The sequence below is a fragment of the Camelus ferus genome, chromosome 2 (genome assembly GCF_009834535.1).
Source record: "Camelus ferus isolate YT-003-E chromosome 2, BCGSAC_Cfer_1.0, whole genome shotgun sequence".
NCBI classification, from domain to species: Eukaryota; Metazoa; Chordata; class Mammalia; order Artiodactyla; family Camelidae; genus Camelus; species Camelus ferus.
Genome location: NC_045697.1, coordinates 29449885 through 29462817, shown reverse-complemented (window position 1 = coordinate 29462817; position 12933 = coordinate 29449885). Strand labels below are relative to the sequence as shown.

Here is a 12933-nt window from a genome sequence, read left to right as displayed (position 1 = left end):
GCAGGAAGTGACTAATACAGTCAGCTGTGTGTGTGTTAGATCACAGCCCGGAGGCCTGTCTCTCGCACTCCCGATGGATGAATCTCCGAGGGTTCTGCTGTGAAGATGTTGACGCGGGCTCGCTTCTGTGCTCCACAGCCTGCAGTGGGCTGGTGGTTAAAGCTGGAGTGGCTCTCCTCCAGAGGACAAATCCTCTTGTTAGCCAACCTGAGCATCTGGCCAGACTTACATTCGTCTCTGTAAATGAATCAATTGGCATGCTAGTGTTTATTTTTTTTTAAGTGTGTGTAAATCCCTCATCATGTAGTAGATGAGCAACCGTAACTGTGGGCATTGCCACGGGACACCGGCCTTACTTTAACCGAAGAGAGCCTTTCACATGAGAGAAAGAGCGGGAGCCCCAGAGGCCTCAGCCCCACACTGGGCTGCCCCTGGGCCCCTCCCACAGGGTGTCCCTGAGTCTCACAGCCCCAGGTCTCCCCAGAACGTGGTGGGAACGGTGGTGCTGTGACCTGGACGGATGAGAACACAGGTACCAGGCAGCCGATTACATTTTATTTCCTTTGCCTCCACAGAGACTCCTTACCTCCAAGGATCTGTTACTAGGAGTTGGGGGTTGGGAGGGAGAAGGGAGGGAGGGAGGAAGGGAGAAGGGTGATAGTGCCCCCTGGTGGACAGTGTGCACAAGAGCATCCGGACGACCTCGGGGCTAATTAGTGCCTCATGGTGGGAGCTCTGGGTAGACCTGAGAGGTCTCAGGGCCAGCCTGAAGCAGTAAGTCTAGACCTGAGGGGGGCTTTGGAGTACTCATTTCATGTTCAGCAGATATTTCCTTCTCAGTGTGTTCCTGCCCTTGAATTCTCTGGGGCTTCTTTAGAGCTGGACCAGGCCTCCTGATGTGGCGTCAGCCTGGTGTGGCAGTTGAGCACTCAGGACTGTGGTGAGGGCGTGCACACATGTGCGTGCAGGTGGGCCCTCTCTGAGGTCCGGGTGTGGGTGAGCCACACCCCGTGGGGAGGGCGTGCACACACGTGCGTGCAGACAGACCCTCTCTGAGGTCCAGGTGTGGGTGAGCCACACCCCGAGCCCAGCCTTAGAAGAACCTGCACTGTGGCCGCTCCTAGGAGGCAGCGTGGCGTGGTGACAGGAATTTGTTAGCACGTAAACTTGGGTTTGAGTGCCAACTCTGTCGTATGCTAGCTGGTTACCTTAAGTTTATACACCACTGCGTTAATCTATTAATAGTGTTAATCTGCTCGGGCTCCCACCACAAAATACCACACAGACTGGGTGGCTTGAACAACAGGAGTTTATTTTCTCCCAGCTCTGAAGGCTAGACATCCAACATCACGGTGGCAGCAGGTGTGGTTTCTCCCAAAGCCTCTTCTCCTTGGCTTGCAGGTGCCACCTTCTCACGGTGCCCTCATTTGACCTCTTCTCTGTGTGCTCACATTCCTGGCATCTCTTCCTCTTTTTATAAGGACACGGTCCTCCTGGATTAGGCCCACTTTATGACCTCTTTTAACCTTAATTACCTCTTTAAAGGCACTCTGTCCAAAATGCAGTCACACTGGGGGTGAGCGCTTCAATATATGAATTCTGAGAGGACACAGTTCAGTCCATAGCAACCACCCTGTGCCTCAGTTTCTTCATCAGTAGAATAGGAATAATAATAATATCTATCTCATATGTTGCCATGTGAATTAAGTTGATTAAATATGTAAGACAAAGTATCTGGCATATATATGTATATATATACACACACACATACATACATACACATGCGTGTGCACGCACACAGGTCTCTGCCCCTCGTTCCTGGCACAGCGCTCCTAAAACCCATGTAATTTCCTGAGTGGTAAGAGCACTAGGAGCATCTTTTGTTCTGATGATTGGTCTTTGGCCCCCATTCCTGACACAGAGTTCCTAAATCCTTTGGAATTTCCTGGATGATAGCAGTGTCTTTTGTCCTAAGGGATGACTTGTGGTGGCTCCTGGATGGGAACTGGTCACTAGAAAAAATCAAGCCATGATTAGAAGCTTGGAATTTTCAGCCTGCCCTCATTCCCCAGAGAGGGGAGAGGAGCTGAAAATGGAGTTAATGGTCGATCATGCCTACGTGATGAAGCCTCCATAGAAACCACTAAAGTACGGGGCTCAGAGAGTTTCCAAGCTGGTGAACACTTGGAGGTGCTGGGAGGGTGGCACGCTCGGAGGGAGCTTGGAAGCTCCACACCCTTTCCCACATCCCGTGTCCTCTTCTGTCTGGATGTTCCTGAGTTATATCCTTTTATAATAAACCGGTAATCTAGTGAGTGAACTTTCCCTGAGTTTTGTGACCCACTCCAGCAAATTAATCAAACCTGAGGAGGGGTCATGGGAGCCTCCTGTTTATAGCTGGCTGGTCAGAAGTGCAGATCACAGCCTGGACTTGCAACTGGCATCTAAAGTGAGGGTGGGGTGGGCAAGCAGCCTTGTGGGTCTCAGTCCTTAACCTGAAAGACTGGACTCTCTCTCCAAGTAGATAGTGTCAGAATTTGAGTTAAATTCTAGCACACCCAGCTGGTGTTGCAGGGAGTTGCTTGGTGTGGGGACCTCCCCTCAATTTAGTGACTAGAGGTGTCAGAAGTGAAGTTCTGTGTGAGTAGTCAAGGAGACGTGGATTTTTCCCACTCAGTATGTAACACACACACACACTCGTAGCAAAGCTGTGTGTGACACTCCTGTCCGCCACCTCAGTCTCCCCCGCCCCAACCCCTCCTCACCACCATGTTCACAGTGTTAGGATTAAGTATGACGACCTCACTGTCCCAGCGTCGGATTTGCCAGAAAGTTTTACGAAACCTTAAACTTGACAGGCTTCCTTTAGGAATCAGCTTCCTCTTCTCAAAAATGGGTGGAATGCCTCGCTCACTTGATTGGGAAAATTTAAATGGAGTTAGATAGCTAATAAAGAGCCTCTGGCATAGGAGCGCAATAAATGGAAATTCCCTCTCCCCTCATTCTCGGCCTGAAATCCCCTCACTGAAGCCCTGGTGAGAATATTGCTTTTAAGATAATAATAAATACTTAGGCATATGGATGTCAGGATTTCATTGCTGTGCAAAAATCACATCTTAAATTAAAAGCAAGTTGTGTTGGTGTCATGATTTCAGTGCTGCTCAAATGTGTATCTTGGAAATCAAAATCTAATGCAGTGTATGTACCACCCCCAACTTGAGGGACAGGCTGAGCCCAGGCTGCAGCCCCACTGCTCTGCCCAGGTGGACTGGCTCATCTACCAAAGAGCTCACTCAGTGAGGAGCAATGAGGGGATTTTTGCTTCCTCTGAATAAGAGTAAGGAAGCAAAGACACCCCGGCGACAGTGAAATATTTAAAGTCCGTGTGGAATCAGAGCTCAGTCCGCCCCTGTGTGTGCTTCGCAGCACATCAAACCTCAGTTCCTGTAAATCTCGAAATGATGGCTTTTCTTGATGTGGTGGAGCGGTGAGTCAGCAAGCACTTTTCATAAAGCAGAGGGAACAACTGTGGAGTAGTCATCGCGGGCAGGGGCTGACTTGGGGCCTGGCACAGAGTGGGGGAAGTCAAGACGCAGACTTCGGGAGAATCTTTACGTTTTCATTTAAAGATTTAAAGTCCCTGAAGCTTTCAGTCCCAGAAGCCTGCTTGGCTCCACGTTGTGCGTGAGCGAGGACCGAAGGCGCTACTTCTTAGCTGCCTTCATCTTTTCCCTTCTTATGTTTGATAACTTAGTGTATGCTCTGAGAGGTTCCCAAATGCAGGGAATGTGGCTGGTGTTCCTGCCTTCGGACTTTTGCAGGTTTCCAGAGTGTTTAATAGGGACGGAGCCTGTCATTTACTAGAGACAGAGGTGACCCTGGCTGGGAACCACGCTCCATGAACCGACCAGCCAGCAGTGGGCCAAGCAGGCAGGCAAGGAGGTGGATGTTGTAGATGATATTTCAATTATAGATCAGCCCTTGGTGCCTGGCACGCCAGAAGCACTGCATGGACGTTATTTTACTGTCCTCTTTGTAGCAGAAGCTGTCAGCATAGGCTGTTAGCATAGGATATGTTTTTCCAGTAGGGTGATCTTGTTCTGAAAAATAGGGCAGAGGGAGAGTAAAGTAAATGGCATGAGCGGGTCCAGCACCCCAAAGGGCCAGGTGTCTTGTTTTCTGCCCAAATGCTCACCACGTTGCAGACAGTCTGGGGAGAAACATCAGGAACAGCTAAACTGCTCACTGGGGTCAGCGTAGAATACCGTCTGGGTCCTCCCTGGCTGCCGAGGTCATTGCTGTGCTGAATAATTAATCAGGCTGATTCCTTGCTTCAGCCAGATGGAGGATGGAGAACTGGGTCACGCTCCACTCCAGAGTCCCCAGGTACCTCTCCGGGAGAGCCCACTAAGATGCTGGATTTGGAAAGCATCTCTGTGTTTCAGAGAAAAGCAATAGCAAACAAAACCTAATTTTATTTCAAACTGTGTCCATAACAACAACGATCTATGTGTAATGATCACAGACTCTGATTTGCTAAAGACTTCCCTATTACGGAAGCCATGTCCAAGGAAGATATTTTGAACCTTGAAAAACCTATGCATTTTTAGAACAGACTCCGAAAGTCATTTGAGGTCACAGCCCTTTGTTTACTGGCTGCCTTATTTCTTGGCAAAGTCTGGATGGTCAGACAATTGGGCTGTGGGCAGAAATCGGGTCCATGCTGCGTCTGATGCTTGCAGTACCTGGGAAACAGGAGGGCAGAGGGCTGTTCCAAATTCTTAGGATGATGTCCCAGGATGTAGGCTATCACATGTGATGTACATACCCTAAATGGTTACATTATTCTGACAACCAGTATGAATTTTTTGCGGGGGAGGAGAGAGATAATTAGGTTCATGTATTTAATTATGTATTTAAAGTAGGTCCTGGGGACTGAGCCCAGGACCTCATGCATGCCAAGCATGTGCTCTGCCACTTGCGCTGTACCCTCCCTGCCTCTGGCCACCAGGATGAAATTTAAAAACATGCTCTCATGCTCACATGTGGGCTGTGCAATTATTCAAAAGGTCCTTCCTCAGAGTCACATACAGCAAGATTATGTGTCTTTTTTTCCCACCTGACCCCAAAAGCAAGAGATAAAAAGTCTTCGCAGAGCAGCTCTGCGTAGTGCAGGCCGCAGCAGGATCACCATGCTCTCAGAATCCAGGTGAGACGGGCTTGAATCCCAGCCTCACATCCCCTGGAAGTCCCTGCTCTTCCCCAAAGTTCTGCCCGCTCCCTGGGCTTACGTTTGCCTTGTGTCGACTCCCTTTTCCCCATTCTGAGGCCTTGGCCAGTACTTCTCCGCTCGCTGCCAAGTGCCTCCCCAGGGAGGAGTGTACCTTCCTCTTTTCACTGCTGATGACTTCAGCTGTCCCATTGTAATGGACTCCTGCCGTTACAGAGCATCGAGGGTCACGTTGAGGGACTCGCATTGCATCAAAAACAGATACTGGTTTTCAAAACTGGCTGTTGAATTTCCCTCGTCTTTCTCAGCTGTTCAGGTCTGCCTGCCACTTCAGAGGTTGTGCTTCCCCAGAGGCTGTGCGGCCCTTTCTCCTGCCCCCTGTTTTCCTTTCGCTGCTTCTGCTCGCCCCTGAACTCCCTATCAGTTCTTATGGAGAGCCGTTTAACCACCTTCCCCATCCACTGCTCAGAAAAGAACTGTGGTATCAGCTAGTCAGCTTTTCCCCTTAATTGATGTCTTGATGAGTGAGTACTCCCGTATCCAAACTCCTGAGGATTCTTTTAAAGTATTTTATATTCCCAGAGCCTTTGGAAAGCTTTGGATCCTCTTTCCATACTATGCAAATACATGCATAATTTTGGATATATTTTCAGGATATTTAGAACCTCCTGAAGCCTATCCATGGATCTCCAAGGTCCGTGGACTCTTAGGTGGGCTGATAAGAAGGACGCAGCCTGAAGACAGAGCATCCGTCCTCACCAGGCCCCAGGGCCTCTCCTCACCCCCAACCACCCACGATGTTTGATCATTAGCTGGAGAAACAAAACAGGATTGACTGGCTGACTGTTGGTGGTGTTCCCCAATCCTGACACTTATGACAGAGATCAGAGACCTTGCGAAAATAGTAACCACCTTTTCCTGACTGTCCTCCAGGTCAGTGACTTGAAAACCTGGGCCCTGAATCAGTGTGCTCGTGCTCCCCCGCCCACATCCCACTGTGCCTCACTCGTGGTTCATGTCAGTGGAGCTGTGTGACCTCTGGTGTCACAGACAAATGAATACGCCCTTCCAGCTTTTTGAAATACTACTCAGAGCTGAGCGTTTGGACTGTCTGGTTCATTGCTGTGCCTCCAGAACCTAGCATATAGCAGGTGTCGGTAAATCTTTGTTAAATGAATGAACCCACCCATCCTCCAAGGCTCGGCTCAGTGCCACACCCTTCAGGAAGCTGTCCATAGCTCCCTTTCTCCGAGTGAAAAGACTGCTCCTTCCTGGAGCCACTAGCACATCTGTGTGCCTCTGTGTCATAGATTCCCGCTTTGTGTCTTCTCCGTGTCAGGCTCATTTCTGTCTCCAGGAACGAATAGGTGCTCAATAAATGTTTGTTGACATGAATACACAGGTGTTATTGTGCTGTAGGGTAAGTAGGCTTGAATGGTAAGCAAGTCTATAAATGCATGTTCAGCAGGGTTACATTTATAGTGCTAGACTGGATTGTAGCTTTTCTCTGTGACCTTTCTTAGTTTCTTAATATCTATAGTTTAGTGTTGCCATAAATTCTGGTGTCATTTCCTTTTTGTCCTCATCCCTCAGTGGTTACACAGAGCACTGGCCGTGTCTGGGCACCTAAATGCCCGTGGTAACTCGTGGTGGCAAACTCTGCCCGGTTAATCCTCACAGCACATGACAGACTGTTGTGAGGCAGATATTTTTAATGTCCATATTTTACAGATGAGGAAACTGAGGTACAGAGAAGTTAACTAACTTGCCCTGGATCACAAATAGTAAGTGGCAGTCCTGGGATCTGAACCCAGATTTTCCTTTCAGGACCGATCGTAGGAGTAGCATGACTTTGAGTAAGGAAGGGGTCATTCTGTCTACAGCAGTGGTCCCCAAGGTGTGGTCCCCGGGCCTGCAATTTCAGCATCACCTGGGAGACTGTTAGGCATGCAGATTTGGAGGCCCTGCCCAGACCTGCTGAATCAGAAACTATGGGAATGGTGTCCAGTTTTCTGTGTTTTAACAAAGCTCTCTGGGTGTTTTAGCTTTGTCTGAGATCCATTAAACTGGAGGAATCTTTAAAATCCACACATAGAAAAAAGTTAAAATTTATCAAAATAGCATAATAAATGTTTATTGAGTTATTATTTGCCAGGCGCTATGCTAAACATTTTAACCTGCGTCATCTCAGTCCCAATGACAGTGCTGTGAAGTGCAGGGTAAGAACATTATTCCCATTTTACAGATGAAGAAACGGACCCTTAGAGACCTGAAGTGACTTCCCCAAAGTCATAAGCTAGTAGGTAGCGAACTCGTGATTTGAACTGAAATCCATCTGATGCACAGTCCGTACCCTGAACCATTTGTTACTCATTTTTGCACTTTCGGAAAAGAGCTGTTGAAGAATAAGCATCAAAGTGTAAATGTTGACTTTTTTTTTTTCAAAACTTGAAAAAAATATTTTAAAAGGCAGATTGATTGAATATTTGATTACATATTTTCATTGAATACTTTGAGTTCCTCCCATTCTCTGGCGTGAGTGTTCATTCCCAGAGCTATTCTGCTTGGTGTTATTTCCCCAATTTAAGGAAAAGTAATGGTGGTCATAAACCTTCCTGGCTGCACGGGGGCAGCACCAAATAGCACAGGTTACTCTATGCCACTTGGTTCTTTGACAGAAAATGGATCTCACTCTTGGTCAAGCTCGATTCTCCCCCCACCTCCCCTACCGCCTTCATACACCTGTTTCCTCTTTCTTTGGCCACAGGGACTGGTGGTGAAGCTTTTCAGATCAGAAACTAAATTACAACAGTAGAATTACATACGGAAATTTGCATAAATTCATTATATCGGGAGGGCTCTTGTTTCCTTTTTATCAGCATGAGGAAACAGTACACTTAATGTGCTGTCGTGGAGTTAGCCATTGGCATTTCTCCGCCGACAGAAATACCATTGATTTTACTGAGCTTGTTTAGATTGAAACCCAGGTGCTCTTGGACTCAAGGGACAAAAAGCAACCAGTATTCTTTTTCACCTTCCTTATTGTTAATAAATTCATTTAGTATTTACAGGCTGTAGGGTTCTGTGGTAGGCAGTTAGAGAAAGTGGGGGGATGTGTCCCTGGCTTCTAGTTTTAGGGCGTAGGACCACCCCACAGTAATACTGGTGTCTTTGGGCTCACCCACCCCGCAGGGTCACCAGGGTGCCATACTGACAGCAGCTTCTGCTGATCCTGAACCCACCTGGTTCCACCTGGTTTCCACTTGGGCATTTCTCAGTATCCCATCCAAGCCTTGGTTTCCATGCCAGAAATTATTATGCAAATGAGGACACTTTTGAGAGTAAAAGGAGCTGCTTTTAATACTTTTGCCAGAACAGCAAACATAAACCAGAACCATCCAATGGACAATTGGAACACGGGGTCACGCTAATGACAAATCTCCTTTCATTCCCCACTTTGACGACTCCAGTTAAGATGTACATGGCACCGTATTTGTTGGCTCTTTCACGTGGCAAATGTTCATTGAGTGTTTTCTAGGTGCTAGGTTCTCTACTTGTGTTATATTGTTTTATCCTCATGAGAACCCTCTGAGGTAACTGTTAACTGTTATTTCCATTTTTGCAAATTAAAAAAAAAATTAAGACTTTGTTAGTTACTTGGCCAAGATCACAGTACCTGTAAGTCAGGGCTAAGACTTTAATTTAGGCTGTCCCTGCTCTTGGGCTGCATACACTCAAACTGTATTGACATCACTGGCTGTGTTCTTGAGCCTGGCCCCATCGGATGCTGTCCCCCCAAGGAGGTCACAGACGTATGGTAGGGTCGTTAAGAGAGGTCAGACCCAGAGGTCAGACTGCTTGGGTTTGAATCCTGGGTCCACCTCTTATCAACCCTGTGCTTCACTCACTTTCGTTATCTATAAAATGGGTACAGTAACTTAGTATTGAGCTCTTAGGATTGAGGTGAGAAGTAAATGAATTCATGCCTTTGGACATTTGAACAATGCCTTCTTGTCTGTATCAGATGGTACAGATGTGCTGTGATTATTTTCTGCTTTCCAGCGGGGTCAGGATAGAATAAATGTTCTCAAATAAAGGGAGTTTGCTGGTATGGAGGAAAACCTCCACATATTTGGTGAAGGTGGAAAAGTTGAATTTTCCCATTATAAGATGGGTAACACGATCAAAATTGCAGGTCAAGGTAGGTTGTGGCATGGTGATTTTACCCACTAGGGACTATGCTGGGAACCAGCAAGGAAGGGAGATTCCTTAGCTGCACGGTGCCCCCTGGAGGGAGCAGAAAATGAGTGCTTCTGGGCGGAGGCCTGTGCGGTTGTGCTGTGCTGTGCACCGGTGGCATTTCTGACATGTCCCCCCGGAGGAGCAGTTTGGTCACAGGGCTAAGGGAGCAGAACTGCAGAGGGGGCAGCCGTTGTACCTGTGGACATCCTCTTCCCTTTGAGCAGCTTCTCTGCAGCAGATGCACACGCGCAGTTGAAATGTGAGGGTGTCTCCCAGGACCTTTCCCCGGGATGCAGGGTCCTGCCTAGCTTCTGCAGTTGCTGCAGGGATGACCCTCTCTTCATGGCTTATTTGTAAAGGGCATCATGTGCCCATCGGCGCACGGGAGCTGCTCCGCTCCAGGCAGTTACCGAGGTTCTGTTGTTCCCCCCAGGATGGGAGGATCCACGTTCTGTTAGCATAACTAGGTTGTCTTTGGTATTTTGGTAGTTCCCCCCCCCAGAAGGTGTGATTAGCAATTCAGGAAGGAGGCACCTAGTCTGGGTGTGGGGGCTGAGATGTGGAAGGTTGAATTAGGTTGAATGTGGTCACTTTGGGACCGTTTGCTGCATTTCTTCACTTTTTATGAAGTTCACTTGTGGAAACTTTAGAAGATGCTATTTGAGACCCAGCCTCCTGGCTCCACAGAAGTGTGGCACCTTGTCTGCCTCTCCTGTCCTGGGGAAGGTGATCTCTTCAATTGATGTGCAGCCTTGGGGAGGCCCCGGACCACAGGTTGCGATGAGAGACCCCACTTCCAGGCACCTGGCAGCCCTGGAGATTAACAGCTAGGCAGATGTGGTTGCCAGATCGCCCTCTCATGTCCCATGAATTTCTTTGTACAATTTTGGATTTTTTCACTTGTTACAATACGCATATGATACTTAATTTTTTTAAAAAAAATGAATACTTGAACTTTTAAAAGGAGGATAAGGAGCATGATCTCAACTCAGTATCTCTAAATGACAAAAGAATGAATGGAACATGTGTGCTAAGGTATCTCACAGGTTGGTCCACTCTGCAGGCTTTTCAGGATTTGGTGCTAATGACAAGCTCCGAGACCAATTCTCATGAAAGCACGTTTTTAATAGCAAAAAATAGCCACAATTTCATTTTCCAACAATCGAGGGCTAATTACTAAATTAGATGATTGGACATTTTGTAGTAATTGAGGGCACAGTCAGCACACTTTGTAGAGGGTTTTAGTGTAAGTTGACCGGTGGCCAAGACTAACCTCCTGTTCTCTGGCTTTTCTCCTAGTGTTTTGCTGTGCGCTCTCTGGGGTGGGTGGAGATGGCAGAGGAGGACCTCGCCCCTGGCAAGAGTAGCGTTGCCGTCAACAACTGCATCAGGCAGCTTTCCTACTGCAAAAATGACATCCGAGACACAGTCGGCATCTGGGGAGAGGTAAGTAACGGGTGGGAATAATTCACGGCAGACTGTTCACAGAGTTCCGTGAGACGTGGTACTGGGGGCACTGAAGGTGTGGGGGGGTGCACTTTCCTGTGAAGGCAGGCAGTGTAGGCGCGGAGCACCTGTGATGACCTGTGGTCCCGGGGAGGACGGGCCCTGGGAAAGGGCATTTCTCAGTGCCTCAGTGACAGAGTCTACCCTGGTATCCCAAGTCCCCAGGGAGCCACGGACGGACTTCAGGGCCCAGAAACCCCCTAGGCCTCCATGCAGAGTTGGGTCTGCCAGTCTCCAGAAGCTGCCTTCTGGGAGGAAGACCCACGCCTCCCCCTTTCTTCTTTATTTACAGTCTGAAAATCCATGTCGTTCCTGAGTTATGGAACTGATAACTATATAGTCTTTCTCACTGGGAACAAAGTAATTCCCCTTTGAAATGTTAGTTGAGATTGTTTCAGAGAGGAAAGTAATGAGTAAAAGTTCCAAATTTGCTATAAGAATCACATGAAATCAGCAGGCAAGCCTTTACAGTGGTCAGCTAGGAGTTGCTGAGTGCTCATGGGAAAACGGAAAGGGCGCATATGGGAAGACATAAGCGTGCTCAATCAACTCAGCAGAAGCCACGATGCATTTTCACTCAGGGAGACTCCACACTCAGCCAGCCGTTCTCACTTCAGATCACCAGCTGGAAACTGTCACTGGTTCTGTCCAATAACACGAAGTTTGTCGGTGGAGTTAACTGATGAACATGGCCCCTCTTGTCTTTGTGAAGACCAGTTGTGGTTTGTGAGCTGAATCAATCCTAAGGAAATGCATCACCCAGCTCAGTGAGGGGGCACTTGACCTCGCTATGGGTCATATCCTACCAAGCAAGTTTAATGTATCAGGTGATGTCAGTCAAAACAAAGCCTTTCAGAGTCTGTTAGCCAGGAAAACAGCTGCCTGGCAAAGGGGTGGGGTCATCAGGTGACAGTTGCGTTGGGGGCCACGCCCCAGTGAGTCTGAGATGCCGTAAAGTCATGTGAACATTAGCTGTTGTAGTACCGAGAAGTGTCACAAAGCCGAGAAGAGACAGACATTGTGAGCCTGGGAAGGCCGTGCAGGGGCTGCCTGGTAGGTCTGGCCAGAGCGGAAGGAGTAGGGAGAGAGGGGTTATGAGAGGATGACAGATTTGGAGTTAGTAAGAGACCAGATTCTCCAGGGAACCCGCCATTAGCCTTTTTCCTTAGAGTTAAGATTCAAAGTGTAAATAATTAAAAATAAGAGCCCACTAGAAAGCAGGCTAGGGACACATTTCAGAGGCTCTGGAGGAGAGAGAAATTGAGCACGTGAGGGGAAGATGAAAGATTTATGAGTATTTTAATCAGGAGGGGCTGTTGTTCTCTTAGGAAAACAAGTTACAGACCCCAGGGGTGGCTTTTTAATGGTTGAAATGACGTCCCGGTATAGCCAGGAACATCCTGAGGACGAGGACATGTAGCTTTGTGAAGAAGGTAACCTGTCTTCTTGTCGCACCCCAGGGGAAGGACATGTACCTGGTCCTGGAGAACGACACGTTGAGCCTGGTGGACCCCATGGACCGCAGCGTGCTCCACGCACAGCCCATCGTGAGCATCCGTGTGTGGGGCGTGGGCCGCGACAACGGCCGGTGAGTGCCCCAGGCTGGCGCCGTCCTGTGTCACGTCATCAGGTGCCCCAGTTTTAGCTTTGCCCCCAGGTGTGGCCTCGCTACTACTGCAGAAATTGAATATGAACCTTGACAGTACACTCTCTGCAGAAATGTAAAAAATTAAGCACATCTCTGTACCCTGCCTCATAAACCCTCCAAGCTACTTCCATGCCTGGTTTCTGTACCTCGGACCTTTTGTCAGCTCTGGATCCTGCCGCTGGTTCTGCATCTTTTCTCTCCCTGCTCATCCTCATTCACCTGAGTTCCCAATCACCCAAGTTCCCTGAACTCCCACCTTTCTTTTTTTCCCCTCTTCTCTGCAATCTGTTTTAAAGTTGAGTCTCAG

The 12933-nt window shown here is 48.2% G+C and overlaps 1 protein-coding gene across 20 annotated transcripts in view; it reads left to right on the top strand.

The window, feature by feature from the left end:
* APBB2 (amyloid beta precursor protein binding family B member 2) overlaps positions 1 to 12933 on the top strand; it is a 332928-nt gene that overhangs the window by 255265 nt on the left and 64730 nt on the right. For all 20 annotated transcript variants that reach the window (XM_032496430.1, XM_032496425.1, XM_032496409.1 and 17 more), the window contains 2 exons: positions 10772 to 10918; positions 12439 to 12566. In XM_032496430.1, the coding sequence (XP_032352321.1) occupies positions 10772 to 10918; positions 12439 to 12566 (275 nt within the window). The remainder of the gene's footprint in view (positions 1 to 10771; positions 10919 to 12438; positions 12567 to 12933) is intronic.